General features: G+C 46.9%; 1 protein-coding gene across 1 annotated transcript; it reads left to right on the forward strand.

The window, feature by feature from the left end:
• The first annotated feature begins 3613 nt into the window (after nucleotides 1–3613).
• Nucleotides 3614–5524, forward strand: LOC125757125 (cullin-3-like). The gene has a single exon (XM_049412280.1). The coding sequence runs from the start codon at nucleotides 3614–3616 to the stop codon at nucleotides 5522–5524; it is 1911 nt and encodes a 636-aa protein (XP_049268237.1).
• The last annotated feature ends 13893 nt before the right edge of the window (nucleotides 5525–19417 follow it).

Consider the following 19417-nt stretch of genomic DNA (forward strand, 5'->3'; position numbering starts at 1 on the left):
ATAAGTGGTCTGCGTAGAGGACGCATCGCAGGCCGGCTATCGTGTCGAGTTTGGGGAGCAGTGACCTCATTGAGAAGTTGAATAGAAAAGGGGACGAAACGGCTCCATGTGGAGTAGCCGATCACCAAGAGTGATTAGCTTGGAACGAAGGTTGCCCACTATGAGTTCAACTGTACTGACGGATAAGAAAGCACGGACGAAATTGTATATGCGTTCTCCGGGCTGTAGTTCAGATAAGCTAGCTAGAATGGTAGTGCGCTTCACGTTGTCAAATGATTTGAACATTTAGGCCGAGCGAAGCCTTGGTACTAGTGCAACTAGTACCAAGGCTGCGGATGGATGTATGCGCAGTACGGATCAGAAGCTTCATTCCTTGCTGTTGTCAGGAGCAGGACGCCGGTAAACTGCAGCAAATAGACAAAATGATTAGCATACATGTGGACGGTGCATTCGCGGCGTCATTAAAGCAAGAATCAAAAGCGCGCTTTCTCCCGCGCATGGCCCCTTGCACTTTCAGCATCCTGCGATTATTAGGACGCATTTACCACCGGTTCCGATGTTGCCGAAATTGATAAGTGTTTTTGTTGATATGTTGATAATTTGCCTGTATTTCATACTTGTTTTTATTTTGTTTACGAATCGTAAGCTCTTTGTATCTGTAAAACAATGACCCTGCTAAATAAAGGTCGGTCTATTCCTAAGCACCGATGCTATTTGACCGTTTATCCTAGAAGGAAACTTATGAAGCCGGCACAGCATGACCTCAAGAAATTGTTCTGGCGTTTTGTGCCTTACCGCAGGGGGAATCAGGCGAAAACAAAATCAGACTAAGATGCTGCGAAACCTGCTCTGCGTTTGTTTGATCAAAAAAAAAAAAAGAAAGGTAACTCGTAAAGAAGGAAGTCAGTCCAGAAGCACAAACTTTTCGGCAACTTGCGCTTGCAATGCGGTAGCAGTGAAATCACTGAATCACGTTGGAGGTCACGCTCTTTTCGCTAACCCAATGCCCTTTCCTTGCAGGAAAAGAAACTGATACAGACAATAAAGGAAAGGCGTTGAGATTCGCCAGATGACGTTCGCCTGACTTACTGCACTGGCCTGGCGGAAGAGAAACAACGACGAAACGATGATAAAGACGGGAACGAAGAAGTGCCCGTAGCGGTACGGACATGGGAATTGCCCAAGTATCTTCGTCTCGCAAAATTGCTTTGAGGCCAGTCAATTTAATACTGTACGGTTCTATAGCCTGATCTTGAGTTTAATAAAGATGGTATACAGTTAGAAAACGAACGCTTGATTGACACGGTGTTTTAGCAAATACCGCACTTTTTATGTAAAGATTTCGGAGGTTCAGCAGGCCTCATGCTATAATGATTCCTATGTCGTGCTTGACTTTTTTTTTAGATGCGAAGCAGCTTTTGCGCTGGGCTGTGTCCGTAGTTCCATTGGCGACCGCCCCACCTAGCATAGCCATCTGAGCGCACGCTCGCGCCAAGGAGAAGTCTTCTTCCTCTTGTTCTTCGACCGCCTTGATGATGATGCGTGCAGAGCACTTTAGGGGCCAGGGCTGCCGTATGCTGTCCTAGCTTGGCGTAACTCAGACAAAACCATGTGTGCTGGCACGCGCTAGCGCATTCGGGCCTGTGTAAGGGGCTGGGTAAGACGCTGTGGTCTCTCCCCCTTACACTCTCTCCGCAATTACGTGATGGCGTCAGGAAACCAGATTTTGCAGACGCGCGATGAACCCTCGTGGCGTGCTCGAAAAAGAGTTCGGGACGAGTAACAGCAACTGCAGTGCATTCATGGTGTGCTCCACTTGCAAGGACGCGTTAACATCGGGCAAGGTGCCCGTGATGAACGGAACTTTAAGTCGACCCATGCGCTGCTTCGCATCCCCACATGGTTCCCTTTAGTGGCAGACGTTGTAATTTTTTCTATATATCTCTTATGAACACGCCGTAATTGGGCCAGCATGCACGAGGCGGCATAGTAACGAAGAAAAAGGTTAACGTAGTTGAATATATTGTAATAAAAGTAGCCAAGCAAAATCTGAGGTGTTACAAAAAGAACGCGTTAAGCCACATTTGATACGAAATTTGATTAGGGGTGTGCGAATATTCGAAAGTTTCGAATATTCGTCGAATATTACATTCGAAATATTCGTATTCGATTCGAAAATTGTGTATTCGAAAAGTTTCGAATATTCGATAACTTCGAATATTCGAATAATTCGAATATGTGATTCGATTATCATGCATAAATAACTCGTCTTCCACATTTCTGCTGCGTTCGTATCGCTAAAAACGTTGCCGAGAGGAGCGATAAACATCGTAAGTGCACGGAGGCACGATATCTGCCTGCGACGAGCGCCCCAATACGTATGATTTATTGCTGGTGCATCTCCGACGTGCAGCGCTGTTGGCGATCATGTAACCGTACATTTTCAATATTATGCGACCGTAACGTGCCGCACTACCACTCGTTCACTATGCGGGACCACTTCTGAAGAATGACAGTGACCCACGTGACTGGTGGCGGACTGTAGGCACCTTCAGATACCCCAGTCTGGCAAAGCTTTGCCCCTTGTAACTCCCTATACCAGCCACTTCTGTTCCAAGCAAGCGTGCCTTTTCAGTGGTAGAGGGGGGGGGGGGGTGTCTTTGTTACAAGGGAGCGCCTGCTGCCTGATCATGTGGACCAACTCATATTCCTTCATGATAACATGTAGTCATTACTGTCATTGTGCCATGATATTCGCTTGCGTTGTGATGTGCATTGTGCTAGCCTGGACATTGTGTTCTGGAGATAGCAGTGTATGTTGTGTTACCATTCAGGCTGTTAATGTTCTTTTTTTCAAATAGCTACATGTTCAATAAAATTTTGTTGCTGTGGAGGCACTTTTCCTTTGATATTCGATATTCGATTCGATATTCGAAGGTGGATATTCGTATTCGATTCGTATTCGAAAAATTTGATATTCGCACACCCCTAAATTTGATCGTCCGATACCTTCATTTGAGTCATTCCACGCCAAATGCCCCACCCAGTTTTGCGACCACATCAAATGGATTTGAAGAAAATTGCGATGATTTATTGCATTGAAACCAGTGAATTGCTAGGATATATTGGAGGGAGAGAGAGAGAGGGAAAATAACTTTTATTCGTCTACAATAGCATCCGAAGCATGCCCGCTAGGTCCACGGGGAGACCGGCAGGCCAAGCCTGCCAGCGAAGGCAGTTCTCGTTCATCTTAGCTTTTTTCATGTTTTTTTTTTCAAGCGAAGCTTTTATTGACTGACCTGTGTAGTTGGTGATGGTGGTATTCGAAAAAACACTCCTCCCCGCAGCTGGGCTCTGGGAAAAAGGAAGACGAAGAGGTAAGCGCGAGGAGTGCGCCTCAGAAGACAGGGATTTCTCCGTTTATTTATGTTTAATTATTCATTGATATAATTTGCAATAAAAGCTTTCTTTTATATATATTTTATCTTTCGCCTAAATTACCCTATTTAAGTTTTATATAAATTCCTTAAACCGCTCAATTCTTAGCCGATCCCCCACAGTGGGTGTGAGCCTCTGTTAATAGGTCCGCAAGAACAGTAACGAGCTCGACGCCATGGCCTGGCTTTCCAGCAAGAAGGACGCCAAGATAGTGGGCGTCCTGAAGTCCGCACAGCGGGAGGACGACCGTCGCAATAATGACCTCTGGCTGGCGTTGCGGACAGCTTTCGACGAGATTCAGGAGAAGAAAAGCACCAGCCAAAGTTTCAACAAGCTGTATGCAAACGCATACGCCATGGTGACTCGGAACGAAGGGGAGCGTCTCTACCGCGGACTGTGCAAAGCCGTGACGGACCACCTCACCACCAAAGTGCGCCCCCTCGTGTTGGCTAAAGTTGGTGACGGCTTCTTGCAGACACTCAATAAGGCCTGGGAGGACCACCAGACGAGCATGGCATTAATTAACGACATCGTAAAGTACATGGACCGCGTATACGCGCCTCAGAGCAACGCTGACAGCGTGAAAAAAATGGGCATGTTGCTCTTCCGCGATGAGGTGGCGCGCTACGCCGACGTGCGCGACCACCTCCGCGAGACCATGCTCGGCTTGGTGAAGACAGAACGCGAAGGCAAACCAGTCGACAGGCTTTCTTTGAAGAAAACGTGCGAAATGTTGCTAGTCCTGGGACTCAACTCGAGGTCAGTGTATGAGGAAGACTTTGAGAAGCCCTTTCTAGCCGAGTCGGCTCGATTCTACGCTTTAAGGGGGCAACATTACATCAAAACGAAGCAGGTGTTCGAGTACATCGCCCAAGTGGAACAGCATATCAGCGAAGAGTCAGAGCGGGCGAAACAGTGCCTCGACGCGTCCACCGTGGTTCCAATCGTGCAGGTCGTAAAGAAAGAGCTCATCGGGAAGTATATGAAGGCTATCGCGGACATTGAGGACTCCGGTTTCGAACGAATGCTGAAGAACCGGATGACGGAGAACCTGGCCCAATTACTCCGGCTCGTGAAATATGTTCAGGGCGACGTTGACACGCTGCTCGATTGTATCAACAAGCATCTGCGCAGTCAAGGGGGATTTATCGGGAACGAGCAAGAAGACTCGGCGAGCCTAATACCAAAAGTGATGAACCTGGGAGACCGCTTTGACCACTTTCTAGAACGCTCTTTCAACGGTGATCAACTGGCCAAGCAGACAATAGCCACCGACTTTGAGTACGTACTCAGCTTGGCCAGCGATACGCGCAAACTGCCCATGCATCGGTCTGCGTTTGTAGACGGTATGATGCGACAAGGAATTAGGAACATGACAAAGCAGGAGATTGAGGAGTTGCTGGACAAAGTTATCGAGACATTTCGGTCCATGCAGGAGAAAGAACTTTGCAAGTGCTATTATAAGCAGCACCTGGCCAAACGGCTGCTGTTCAACAAGAGTGCCTCGGACGAAGCCAAGAGAACTATGGTCGCCAAGCTCAGGAGTGAATGTGGTTATCTGTTCAGCTCCAGGATTGAAGCCATGTTAAATGACAGGCGTATTTCTAACGACATGATGCAGCAATTCAAGGAAGCTTACGGAAATGACTTGGACGGAGTAGACATAAATGTGCACGTGCTTAAGACGAGCTTCTGGCACGCAGCAATGCAACATTTCCGCCGCCTCATGGAATGCTTTACAAACATTGAGACAGTTCTATCTGGCGAAGAACGACGGCCGACAACCCACCCTACAGCCACAGCTAGGCTGGGCGCTCATGAGCGCCGTCTTCTACAGGCCGGTAAAGAAGGGGCCATCTACGTCCCATACGGCATGCAGATCGACCGGCGAGCTTCAGTGAAGAACCTACACCCTCGAGGTGACGACGTACCAGACGTACGTGTTGATACTTTTCAGCGGACACGACGTGATATCGCACGAAGACATTGCCTCCGAGACGAACGTCCCCAAAACAAGCCCGGTTCGTGCACTGAATTCGCTCAGCACGGGCAAAGCCTCCGAGACGGTTCTTACCAGGACGCCTGACTGAAACGAGATCAAAAACGACCGCATTTCTGCCGTTAAGGACGCTCTCACATCTGGTATTCAGAAAGTTAAAAAGTATTCAACGTCAAGTAAAGGAATGCTGAACATACAGTCAGCTTTTACGAAGACCGAAGGTATGTGCTGGAAGCGGCTGTTGTAAGAATAATGAAGACACGCAAGACACTGTCGCACGACATCCTTCTCTTTGAGGAGACAAACTTGCTTCAAGCCTGGTACACTCCCAGTCCTGCTGCGTTCAAGACGACAGTCGATGGGCTCATATAGAGAGAGTATCTCGAGAGGGCCGCCGAAAACCCAGGTGTGTACATGTGTATGTGAAAAGACAGCAGCGTTTAGTCAGAGAGCTCTAATGTACAGCCGGCACAATGAAAAGACAAACTGTCAGTGTAGTGCAGAGTGTGACTCACACCCTTTCATCATGTTTCGGCAATTAAATTCCATCCCTCTTAAACAGTGAAGCATAAATTCCCCGCATATTTTGCTGCGGGAGTTGTAACAGCGCCCATTGCAGAAAAAAAATTCCGGCAGAACCCACGCACTGTGGAAATCGGTTTAACCTGAAGCAGACATCCAGTAGTTACCTATGCTATATTTTTTTTGCCTTTATCCAAATGTTATGGGATGAATCGAGGTGTTGGTGCAAGTGGAGTAGTTGTGTACTGGAGCTTACAGGGCACGTCAACTACATTGGTACTTAAAAGGGTAGCTTACGGTCCGACTTAACGTCAGCACTCACCGATACAGCACAAACGTTACTTTTATCGAAACAAAGTGCACGCTGCGGTGTAACGATGACATATCATAAGCAGCGTTCGTTATCTTCTTTCGGGTTCGGTCAACGCTTACGAGTACATACTAGTACATACGGAACGTTTATTACTTCGCTATAAAAGCAAATACCAATCACTAGAACCACAACTGGCGTTGCCCCGACATAACACCACCATAGGGTCTTCTTCCTAAAGAAGTTTCAAGACATCGTGTGGCTCCGTGGTAGAATACTTGACTGCCGCGCAGAATGCCTGGGTTCGATTCCGGCTGTAATCCTGATTTCTCTTCTTTGGATCGGTCGGGGTTTTCCACTCAGCGACAACGCCGCCGATGCTCACATCGGATTTTCTGCGTCACGGGTTGTTCAACGCTCTCGCGTTAGAATTATGTATTTTCTCGCCGCTCCTGGCTTGATGCAGACTGTAAATCACCTTTGGTGCATACACGCGTACCATGGCCCCGCGGTGGGCGGGTATGTGCCACACATGTGACAAGGGTAAAGGGTTTCGTGGCATACGAGTCAGGCTTGTGACGATATTGATGTCATGACTTGTCAGTCTGGTTCGTCATACGCTAATGCCCTCATGCCAATTTTGATATATACAAGGTTAAGCGGGCGACGACGAAAGCACCAGACGTAGGCAGCTAGATAGATAGATAGATAGATAGATAGATAGATAGAAACAGTCAGTGCCATTGGTTCGCTTAGAAATGCTTCGCTTAAAAAAATTCAGACAGCTTCGCACTAGTGGTGTCAAGTCTGCAGAAACAGCGGAACTGGGCGGCCTTCCTTGTTTTTTTTTTATTTTTTTCCTTTTTTTCTTCCTCTCTTTCTTTGTCTCTGTTTTCTATTTCTTTTTTGTCTCTGTTTCTTTCTATTTCTTTCTTTCGCTCTCGGAAGAAGGAACAGCCAACGCGTCATGAAGACCAGCGACGCACAGGGCTGCTGGAAAGCACGAGAAAATACTAAAAATTAAACGGGAGAGCCAGGATAGACACAAAGGCAATGGTGCAGCTGCCACGAGGCTGCCGGTGTGTTGAAAGTTACCACTTGTCCCGTCGTCTTCTTGTCCTGTGTTCGGTTCTGCGCTCTGCATTCTGCCTAAGCGGAAACCTGAGCCCTGGTCATCAAACTACAGGACATCCAAGAAAAGTTTCTATCAATCAAATGGTCAGCAGCGGAGATGAAGCAATGATAGCTTTCTACTGAGGCTGCTGGTTTAAGGGCGTGAATGTATGCTTATCTGTTGTTCATTGATAATAACCGCGCTCCAAAAGGAAACAAAAAAAACCGTATCTGTCCCATCAGATGATGAGTTTGGAAGTTTTCATTTGGTGCTACAGCAACAACTTCCATTAATTTAATATAAAAATAAATTCTGGGGCGTTTTTATAGCACCCAGTGGCAGTTTCGGTTTCAGATAGCGCCGGGACATGCGAGACCAGGGTGATTTTTTTGCTAACACAGGTGACCATGTGAGTACACAGAACAGTGACGCACACACCGTATGCGTCATCGCGTGCACGTCAGCGCTGCGTTGACAGAGATCGCACGCAAGTATGGCCATGGAGCGTGACCTCCGCGATTTTTTGCGGGCGTCGGAAAATGCACTCTAAAGCAATAGAGAATATTTGGGGTGTATTTCTGCCTCGCAACAATAGTCGTAATCTAGCTTGTTTGCGTTTCCTCTCTGGAAAACTGCACTCGCTACTTCCCCAATCAAGAGTGCCCTGTCACGGCTGATACGTTGCACGCAGTTCGTGACCGGGAGGTGCAGGGCGCGCGGCCACAAAGCAAGGAAAGAACGCGAGAGATATTAAAATTATTGTTATGTGGCAGAGAGACGCCACAAACACGCCTTTTAAAGCGAAAGTCTTATTTGTCTCATACGAAGGTGTCCTTAGGTCAAATGTCGGCGTCGATTACAAATCGTACAAAAAAATATAAATGAATAAAAATCCCAGTTTCGCAGCAAGGGCGAAGCAAACAATGCGATAACAACAAATTGAAACGTTACACGAAGTAAAGCTTGCAGTTAGGTCTTTTGGGCCCCATATCGTGTAACTCTACAAAACGCTGGTGTAAGGGAGTACGGTCGCTCCAGGAAGCGAAGTGCTTTTCGGGCTATCTGTCGTCTCAACGCGAAGTAAGCGCTGAGAACACAGCACTTATAAGGGTATACGAGCCGTCTCCTGATGTCTGTGGAGAGAGCCTGCGTCCCAACGCTCGCGTCTCCGTCTTTCTGATCAAGTTCGCTCGAGCGACGAGGCCCCTTTCACCTCTCCCCACACCCACCCACCGGCGCCTCTTCATGCTCCTACGCCCGACGTAAGACGAACGGGGAGTGTCCTGCCAGCTTGAGGAGCCATCGACGGCAGGCCTCGCACGCGGGACGATGTCATCGCATGCGCCCTTCGTGCGACGGAGATGGCAGGCCTCGTTTCATCTGTGCTTATATAAGCCGCGCTCGCCCCCTGCGCTCACGCGCTTTTACTCGGGCGTAGAACATACGATGCGAGGGGCGATGTTATGGATTTGGACTTTAAATGGAACACGACGGCGACGGCGACTGCAGAAACCCGCCGATAGTGTCCATATCGCAATAATAAAAAAAAAGATGAAGTGAGCTCGCGTTGCGCCCTCACTTCATCTTTGCGAAAGCGTGAAACCAAGGTGATAAGGAAGAAGACGTAGACGACGATCTCTGGGCACAGCAAACGTCATTGAAACCTTCGTTTGCTCGTTTTACATTTTTCATTTATTAGGTATGTTTTAGTTTAGTCTAAAGTTCCAGTGTCTGTTTTTAGCTTTATAGCCCCCGCCATGGTGATCTAGTGCATATGGTACTCGACTGCTGACCCGAAGGTCGCGGGATCGATTCCCGGCCGCGGCGGCCGCATTTTCGATGGAGGCGAAAATGCTTGAGGCCCGTGTACTTAGAATTACGTGCACGTTAAGGAACCCCAGGTGGTCGAAATTTCCGGAGCCCTCCACTACGGCGTTCCTCATAATCATATCGTGGTTTCGCGACGTTAAAGGGGTACTAACACCATTTTTCGAAGGCGAGTTTACTCTGCCATACAAATCTCCTGTAGCATAGACGGCTCTGAGCAAGTGTGAAGCTCAACAAATGCTGACAAGATATTTTATTTTGATATTAAAGTCAATTTTTCCATGGCGCACCTACCGACATCGACACTAGCTTTACGTCAGGCTGCAGTACCAATTCTGGTCATTTCACGCAGCAGTCTGGCTAGTTGTGATGACGTTAGGTACCAGAACTTCTAAGGTGGCCGCTTGTGAGTCACCAAAACATTGAAAATGGCCGCTTGTGCGTCACCAACGGAGCCACGATGCGGAGCGGCCGTGGAAACGTCACTATACATTGTGCGAGCACGTGATACAAGAAGCTCATACCGTGTTGTGACGTCGGGGTACAGTAGGAACCGAAACTAGCCTTTAAAGAGATACTGTAATTGCTTTTTCAGGGTGCACTCGCGCTTAGCACTACCTTTTCTAGGGATTTGGCCTTTCATTTGACGTAAAAAAAACGAGAACTGAAAAATTTCGTGTCAGTACCCCTCTAAAACCCAACAATTATTGTTATTTACCTTAAATAAGATCCTGCCGCCAGTTCTTAGCCGATCTCCCTTTGTGGGTGAGCGCCATCAGAGTGAGGACATAATCGTCATCATCGAAAGCTTCCGCGGTACGGCGCCTACTGCCTGGGGAGCACAACAAGAATGCGGCGTTATCGTGACTCAGCCGTCACTATACTGACGGCTATTGAGTAACGCGGAAAGGACATGCCATGGATGTCGCTGAGTCAGGCCCTGGTGGATTGTCTGGTAGACCGAAGAAGTATGCAACGCCGGAGGAGGCTTGGCAAGCACGAAACGAACAACGACGAGCCAAACGGTTCCTCGGATTCTGACGAGACGTTTCCGTCTTTAATGCAACGGCACTTCGGCTTTCGCCTTCGAGTCTTCTTGGCAACAATGTAAGAGACCCCTGGAATTTTTTGCCTTAAAGTGTAGCAGAAGCCTGAGCTTAGCCACGACCACTCCGGTAAATATGCCTGTCGGGTAAAGGTTACAGGAAACGCCGCAGTGGTCAAGTGTTAGAGCATGCGCTTACAATGCGAGTGACACTGGGTTCTATTCCCAGTGCTCCTAGGCATAGAGTTAGTACAGACTGTAGAGGAAAACCTCTGCCGAAAGAGCGCCTATCACAAGTGCACAACCATTACAGAGGAGGGTGATTCCACGAGAGATCGAACATGCATGTCCGGTCGATATTCTTGTTTTGCCTGGGTTTTTTATATGTTATGTGCGCACATTCAAAGTGCACGGAACTGAAAATTTTATTTCCCAAAAAAGCTCCCAGCGCACCAAAAAAATACTTGAAGGTGGCGGCGCGGGCCTCCTGTTTTTGCTCACTGCAATGTTTTCCGATTTCACGGCCGAATTTAACGCGAACTATAAATGATGCGTCGAAAAATTTCTTGCTGGTTTTAATACGCATTGCTGTGAATTACATCCACGCTTTTTTTATGCCATCCTCAAAGAGAAGAAAATGTGAAAAAATGGCAAACACGGACGAAATCAAAGAAGTGTCCTAAGTTTGAGGGGCCTTGGCGCCTTTCCTATTTCAAACAGAAACTTGAAAACAATGTCAAATATAGAAAAGAGCGTTTGCAGCGCTAATACGGACGATCATTTTCCTGCGGGCAGCGCAAAAAAAAAGAAAAAAATAGTTAAAGAAGCGAGTTTTTTCAAAAAAGTACATTTTCAAAAAATCAAAGAAAAAGAACTCCGGTCTCAATTTTGACGACATTTTTTTATCGAAGAGCGCTTATGTCACTGAAAGCACCGTGTTAATATTTATGTCCTCATTTGCTTTGTTCACGAGATTTAACAGATAGAAATGACCCTTGCAGTGTGTGCTCACTTCAGTGCGACTGGTGGTTGTCATCAGATTGCATTGCACGTAAATCTAGTTTTAATTATTTTCCTGCAGTAATATTTCGCTCTGGTGTCTTGTCGTCAAGAAAAATGTATTCTCAAACTTGTGTGCGGGGTGGGGGTGGGGGGGGCTACTGCCGCTCTCTAAAGGGCTAACGCGTACGCAGTTTGCAGCTTACAACCTCAACTTACCCCGCCAGTATTCGTTAATCAGAAGCACGCGAGACACCGCGAGCACATGGTTTAGGTCACTTTGTCAAAACTCTTCTTGCACACCGAATAAAGCATCAGTATGCAGCGAAGGCCAACTTAATCTGTAACTAAATGCCACAATCAGCAGGCGCGCTGTTATGCAATTGTTTTCTCACTGCCTGCTTGCTTCCATTCCATTACGTACATTGTACGCTCTAACTATCTTCCCCATTCGACGCACACTGTGCCTAAACAGCATTTGTAAAAAGTTAGATCAATCATTTCCAAGCCGTTTATTTCACTTCCCGCTGTCACATGTTTTCGGCGTCGCAGATAACGTCTTCCTGTATCGTCTCGACCTTTACCTCAGCGTTTCAGCAGCCAGAAAACGTGCGGTGCGGCATGATTAAGCCATCAGTGGCCGAAGCTGCCCAATCAATGACGTTTTGTTGGCACTTTACTAAAGTGCTTTCCCACGTCGAGGACAGCAGAGGTCATTGGTGGCGCCAGACGGACATTACCCTTAGTTTTGACAATGAGTGTGGCCTACAAATTAATTATTACAGCCCAAAGTGGTTAGACGCCCTTAGTCATAAAATGTTAAACCGTGAGCAGTTCTGCAAACACATTCATGACAGCTGCACAGATGTGAGATAATGTGTGCGGCGCCGTTCAGTATAAACGTTTCGACTTGCTCTAGGTCTAGCTGTTCACAACACGCGATACGCGCGGCCCATGGCTACGTCCGAGTATTCTGTGCCGATTATTTACGCGTTCACAAAAAGAATATTGCTGAGAAGAACATTTTATTTGCGCAATGTTTTTTTCTTTGCTCTTTTTGTTGTTGCCTACGTCCAGAAGCATGTCAAAGGCTGAGGATTTTCGCGACACCTGCGAAGTCTGCTAGCATTGCTTTACGCTTCTCAAGGAAAACCTGTCTACATATAACCGCGATGAGGTAGACCAAGCATTTCTTCAGGAAGAAGAATCGATTTATATCTTGAACAGGAGCGCCCACCCTTCCTCTGATGATTGTAGGCGAGGTTGTAGGCTGCAAACTGCGTACACGTTAGCCCTTTAGAGGGCGGCAGCAGCGCACTTTCGCACACGCTAGACGCAAATAAAATCAGAGAACACATTTTTCTTGACGAAAAGCCAGCAGAGCAAGGTTTTGCTGCAGCGGAATAATTGAAACTGAAATTTCCGCACAATGCAAGCTGACAACAACCATCAGTCGCACTGAAGTGAGCACACACAGCAAAGGTCGTTTCGGCCAGTTATATCTCGTAAACAAAGCAAATGAGGACATATGATATTAAAACCGTGTGTTCGACTGACATAAGCGCTCTTCGACAAAAAATTGTCGACAAAATGGAGACCGGAGTTTTTTTTATTTTATTTTTTGAAAATGTTCCTTTTTAAAAAATCTCTCTTTTTAAACTATTTTTTTCTTTTTTTTGCGCTGCCTGTAGGAAAGTTATCTTCCGCAAAGATGTTGCAAAGGCTCTTTTCTATATTTGACATTGTTCTCAAGTTTCTGTCTGAAATAGGAAAAGCGCCAAGGCGCCTCAACTTAGGACACTTTTTGATTTCGGCCGTGTTTGCAATTTTTTCACATTTTCTTCTTTTTGAGGAAGGCATAAAAAAGCATGGATGTAATTCACAGCAATGCGTATTAAAACCAGCAAAAAAGTTTTCGACACATCCTTTATAATTCGCGTTAAATTCGCCCGTGAAATCCGAAAACATTGCAGTGAGCAAAAGCAGGAGGTCTGCGCCGCCACCTTCAAATATTTTTTTGGCGCGCTGGGAGCGTTTCCTGTAAATAAAATTTTCAGTTCCGTGTGCTTTGAATGTGCCCACATAACATATAAAAAACCCAGGCAAAACAAAAATATCGACCGGACAGGCATGTTCGATCTCTCGTGGAATCACCCGGGAGGATAAATTTTTTTAAAAGCCTCCTTGATCATAACCCAACTTATCAATGTTGCCTTTGGAATTACTTACAGAACGGCTAAAATTAGCGTTATGCAGCGCTATCAATACTTGCGATGTATGTAAAGGAACAGGCATATGCGCGTGTTAAAGACTCGTAAACACTGTTTGATGTTTATTTAGAATACTGTTAGCCAAGATCCGGAGGTTATTTTTTTTCTTTAATTTACTGTGCGCAGTAATGAGCATCTGCACGTGGCTCTGCTGGATGGTGCCAGAATAGCCACCCGAGTTCGATATCGCAGCTGAGTGCGCATCTTTTGAATCGCAGTGCCTCGCCGTCTGCGTTGACACGTGCTTAAAGCTCGAGTTATGCGACTCACTTTCATAAACTGCGATGAAGCAGCAGTGCTACACCTCAGCATACATTCATGTTGTCTAACTATCTTTTTATTCCAGCCTACGGTTGCCATGTTATTACTTGGGGCCTTTAGCTTGTACGTATATTTCTTTACGTCAACGTGTTACCGGATATCGGAAAGAGTCTGCGCATGCGCGGGCCTTTACGGAAAGTAGACATTTACGGAACGTAAAGCACTCGTCGGATAGGCTTTACGTTTACGGCCCTATCTGGCAAATCCACCTTCGTTCGTGGCTACTCGCAATATCCGCTTTGCGGAGACTACAGCCGCCGAGTCAAAATAAGCCGAAGTGCGAGCGCCAATTGCGATCACCTTGTTTCAGCCAGGTTACCGAAGCTAGAGCGACCTAGAATACCGAAGCCGTAAACGTGAGAGGCCTAAAGCCAATCACAAGCTGGGTAGGTGGCGCCATCTAGCGGGCCCAAGGTGAAGCAGGCAAGCACAAAATTGCTATTGTAGAAACATCGTGCTTTCTACTTCCAGTATAAGTGCCTTGCAGCGACATAATTACGAATGAGTTGCCTTTTTAATCCTTTTTTCCCTCGAAAACAATAGGCGAAAACAAACTTGTCCATAACTGCAGTTGCACGAAGCGTCACTACATGCCGACGCCATCGTCCGGTAACCCGGTATTCCTACACCCCTTTGCGTATACCGGGATACGTACTGCCAGCGCCTCCTCTATTTTTCAGTGCCTGGGCGAACGCTCTCCTTGGGCCGTCGAGCGCGTCGTCCTCGTCCGCTCACCGCTGCCGCGTGGTGGCGCTGTGCAAGTAGACTACGGGAAGCTGGCGCTGAACGGCCGAGCGTATCACGAAGCTCACGAATTCGTGTATGCATCCGAGTTTAATTGCATTTGTGCTTCTTGCAGGCTTTCACAGGTACAGGAAGATGGAAAGAAACGGGAGCACAGCGGCGCGCTGTTTTCATCACGCCCTAACCGTGGTGGCAATAAAAAAACGCTAGATGGTCTTTTATTGTGTCATAGATGACGTCGTGTTCTCATCAATCATCGAGGCTATAACCACTTGAAAATAGATGCGAAACAAGAAAGAATGCAGAGGCGGCATGTTCGCGTGTCTTTCCATCCCCGCTGTATGTATTCCACGGGCAGACTGTCAGGCCGTGCTGTCGGTTGCATACTTGCACTCGAGTTTGATGGTATTCGCGTTTTATTTTCTATTTCAGTCTATTGCAACCGCCCCAATGCCGTAGTATGTCATACTGTTGTGTTCCACTCTGCAAATGGAACTGAAAGAAATCACGATTATCTTTTTTTTATTTCCCTTTATTGATAAAGAGAAAAAATGTCACAGGGTCCCTTATGCATTGATCTAAGACGACTGAAAGGCGAAAGCCATCTTCTTCTTTTTCTTCTTGTCAATGTATTGAACATTTCCTGCCTCCCTCCGAGATATTTCTGCGCCTAAGTGGTTTTCTTACAGCCTCAAGGATCGGAGGCAGTGCAAGCTTTCTGCACATCAGCGGAGGCATGCACTGCCCCCGTGATCGGCCCATTTTGACCAAGCGAAAATGTAATATGACGACGTCACGTTAGGTGACGTCACGACGATGTCACAAAATGTTATGATCTGTGACGTCATATGATGACGTCATCACGAATATATTTCTTGCATCACTCATGCTGACGGCGCCGACGGTCAATTTTCGCGTTTGATGAGGCATCTAAGGCTTTCGCCTTAATACACTGTTCGGCTGTCGTTCCATGAAATTCCAGCTGCCGCTGGTGTTCGGTAGAGGTGGCTTGCAGTAATTAGGCGGGATACTTGGTCTCCTAATACATCTTCAAACTAGAATATGCAGCCGTGGTTTACGACGCGAAGATTTCATAGAATATAAGAAGCGGCGGCTTACGAAGGATGCAGTAGCGTCACTCTTTGCATACTGCCCTTCACGTTTGCAGCCAAGGTAACAACTGAATCAAGCATGGCAAGTATCCCTAAACGTGATCGTGTTGCGTCCGAACAGTCAACGAATGCATGTAGTACCAGTAGCAACGCTGCCTTGCGATCGCCGCCATGTGCATGCAGCGCTGACTTTAGGTCCCGAAGCTGAAGAATCGGAGTCCATGGACACTACATGCGCTACCGGCGAAACAACCGACAATCAATATGTACATTGTCACTGGAAGCAGCTTAGTGACATTTCATGCTATTTAGCGCATGAACTCATGGCTTGCGTATAGGGTGCTACACCAGTACACGGTAGCACGCATATCGGGGAACTTTAAGCGCCCAAGCTTTCAGTATTAGCTCTTGGCAAATGCTGCTTTCGAAAATGGACTTTCAGACACTCAATAACCTACTCTCAGTCAGCGAACGTAACGGTGACAAAACCGTTTTCCGCGCATCACTGGCATGCGCTCTCTGGAATCGGGCTAGCAGACGACGCGCGAGCGTCTCGTTCAAATGGCCGCGAAAGACACATGCCTTCGAAAAGGGCTGCTTGTCCAGAACGACAAGTGCTTCATGATTCCAGTTTACAAGTTTTCATTATACTTTAAACAACGTTAATACAGCCGAAAACTAAACCATATAGCAGCTTCGAATGCAGCCACGGCATTCGTTTCCGCGAGCGACGACGCGACGGCTGGTCTACTACGGTGGCGGCGCCCGGCGGCTAAAAGCCGCACTAACGCCGACGGTCGGTTACCATTGCGCTCCGCTCCTTCGCCCAGGCACAGGAAAATAGAGGAGGCGCTGGTACTGCACATGCTAAAAACGTCTCATGATTTTGCCGCAGCGATAATTCAATATTATCTACATTAAATATAGTTTGAGTGCAGTTGCCATCATCATTTAGTGGTTTGCGCAAACGTAAAAGTATACGTTTACGTACGCACGTACGTAAACGTTTACGTATGGGGAGCTAAAACTTTTCTAAAACATGCGTTCCGGTAACACGGTAAACGCAATCCCGTATTCCCGTAGCATGGTAACGTTAAAAAGTATACGTACAAGCTATAAGTCCCTACTAACAGCAGTTCCGCTCACGTGAGGTGTACAGAACCTCGGTCAATATGCGTGTTATCACGGGCAGCCCTTCATTCGATGGATATTTGTGCAGTAATGGTGTATTTTCTAGTCAATTAGCTGCTTTCAATATCTGATGCAGGGCTGTTTATATAGAAGGAATTTTATGACTTATTTATGTGTTTGTACCTTTTGCTTGTTGGCAATTTAAATAATTTCAGTTACTGTCACATCTTGCGCTTGAGCCGCAAACAACAAAAAGAATGAAATGCTATAAAAATGCCGGCTAAACTAGACCACGATTACGATAACACGGAACAACAAACGATCGTGTTTGGCCCAACGTAGTGTATACATCGTAGAAAAACCTCACCGAGGAACACAAGGCCGAAAAGTACACAGAACAGGTGTAGTGTCCTATGTACTTCGCTGCCTTGTGTGAGTGTCCTGTTGTGCTGCTGTTACAATGTCAATGAGTACCAAAGAATTCGCCCAGTTTTGCACTTTTTGTGCTGTGTACATACATATGCCATTGCGCGCATTCGCAACGGCTCCAGGCACACCTTATGTCCTTCTTACTGAACCAAGCCGAAATTCTTCATTCTTGGGAGTTGAGGCCTCCTTACGTCGAGCTCCGACTTCGTCGAGTGACACTTTTAATAGCGCACATGAAACGCGATCAGCTATACATTACGGGTAGTGTGGGAGGGCTCAAAATCATCAACAAACCATGGGAAATTTCATCACAGTACGTGATCATTCGGGCCAGCTGCACGGAAAACACTACACTAACATGGCTGTACGCGACAAAACACAGCGCACACAACCACCGCCACCCAGATGGAGACATTGACACAGCTAATGCAGCACATAAAAGCTACTCGTGGGGCCTATTCTGTGCAGCGGTCCGTACTGGTTACTTGCGTCACACTATATTGTCCGCTGCAAATTTCACACGAACGCAGATCCCAAGATCAAACGTGCATTCACCGGCCGAGACTCGACGTTGCCTATACAAAATACCTCGAGCACAAGGTTAAGCAGTCGGACTCTCCTACTTGCACCACATGTAACAGGAAGACTTGAAACACGTCCTCTGTGACTGTTCCCGTTACGACGCAAAACGACAGATTCTGAGGCGGCAATTTGCAACGCGGCTTGAGCTCGGAGCTGCGGCACTTTCTCGGCCCGTGGCAAATCAGGGCTTGTGCGATGCGCAACACAAAATCGCTGCGGGTGTTTTTGTGGACCACCCGCCTTAACGAAACTTTATGAGTGACTCTTTTGTGAATATATGAGTGTTTGTTACTATCGGTTTTATTTGTGTGTATACATAATCAATGTATAGGCCTATATCGCAGTCATCACCTGACACTTGGAGTAGCAAGCCAGGCGATAACCCAGGAACATCATATATATATATATATATATATATATATATATATATATATATATATATATATATATATATATATATATATATGTGTGTGTGTGTGTGTGTGTGTGTGTGTGTGTGTGTGTGTGTGTGTGTGTGTGTGTGTGTACCTTCGTACCGGTATTAGGGTCGCAAAACCTGTGTATATAATTTCGTACAGCCGTTCTACTTTACGTTTGTGTCTAGGCCTCTTTAACTCTTTTCTGTATGAACGCATTGTTCTTTTCCAACGCACATATGGCACTAGCAACAGGAGAGGGTTAGATTAACTGGTATTCATGAAGCTTCGAAAAATGCACGCTTTCTCAATTCTGCTTCCTGTTTTCCCGACCACTTTGGCATTATCTTAGCACACACAGCCTGCGTACGCGCTGCAGTCGGCTTCTCGGAATCAATTTCGATTAGGCATCGCGGCTGTGCCGCGATACATATAAGCTACATTTTCTGTTTCTCCGTCTTTCTTTGTTCAGCGCCACTGGAATGCCACTAACAGCTACTAACGATCAGCCCGTGCTGGCGTGCGCCAGAAAAAGTGCCAGCCGAGGTTTCTTCCGTTGCGGCATCTTATGGCTCTCTAATAGACCGATCTCACCGCGAGTTGCACTACGCCACCGCTGCCGCAGTGCATGCCGGTAAATTAGAGTACTCGGTACGTTCAGCTGCATATAGCTGGTGCATCGGCGAGCTGCATTATCGAGCTTTAGGGGCCGTATTTGGATGAATCGCGATGGTTGGGTTCACGTGCTGCAAGCTGAGATGTTGCAACAGCAACCTGAAGCAAAAGGACTCGGATTTTACGTGTTTGCAAAGGTTGTCAAGCTCCGACAGGAATGTGTGCGACAGTCAACGAAGTCGGACGGAGCGGTAACTACCGCGCACTTTCAACGTATTGTTCACCGTGTTTGTGATAATGCATGGTAATTTAGCAACAATCTATTGCGTCATAACAAGCTTTCTGCGCTACTGATGTGCCGATCAGCGACAGCAAAACTTATACAACGTGTACTCGATCCCCTCGTCGGGGCGATTGCCGCCAGCGGTGACAGGTTGGATACAACGTGTTTTCCGGGCAAAACATAGATCGCTTAAATATATAGCGACACCTAAACCGACCTCTCTTCAAAGGCGATCACGACTGTGAAGTGTATAGTGTGAA

This window comes from Rhipicephalus sanguineus, chromosome 1, assembly GCF_013339695.2.
Source record: "Rhipicephalus sanguineus isolate Rsan-2018 chromosome 1, BIME_Rsan_1.4, whole genome shotgun sequence".
NCBI lineage: Eukaryota > Metazoa > Arthropoda > Arachnida > Ixodida > Ixodidae > Rhipicephalus > Rhipicephalus sanguineus.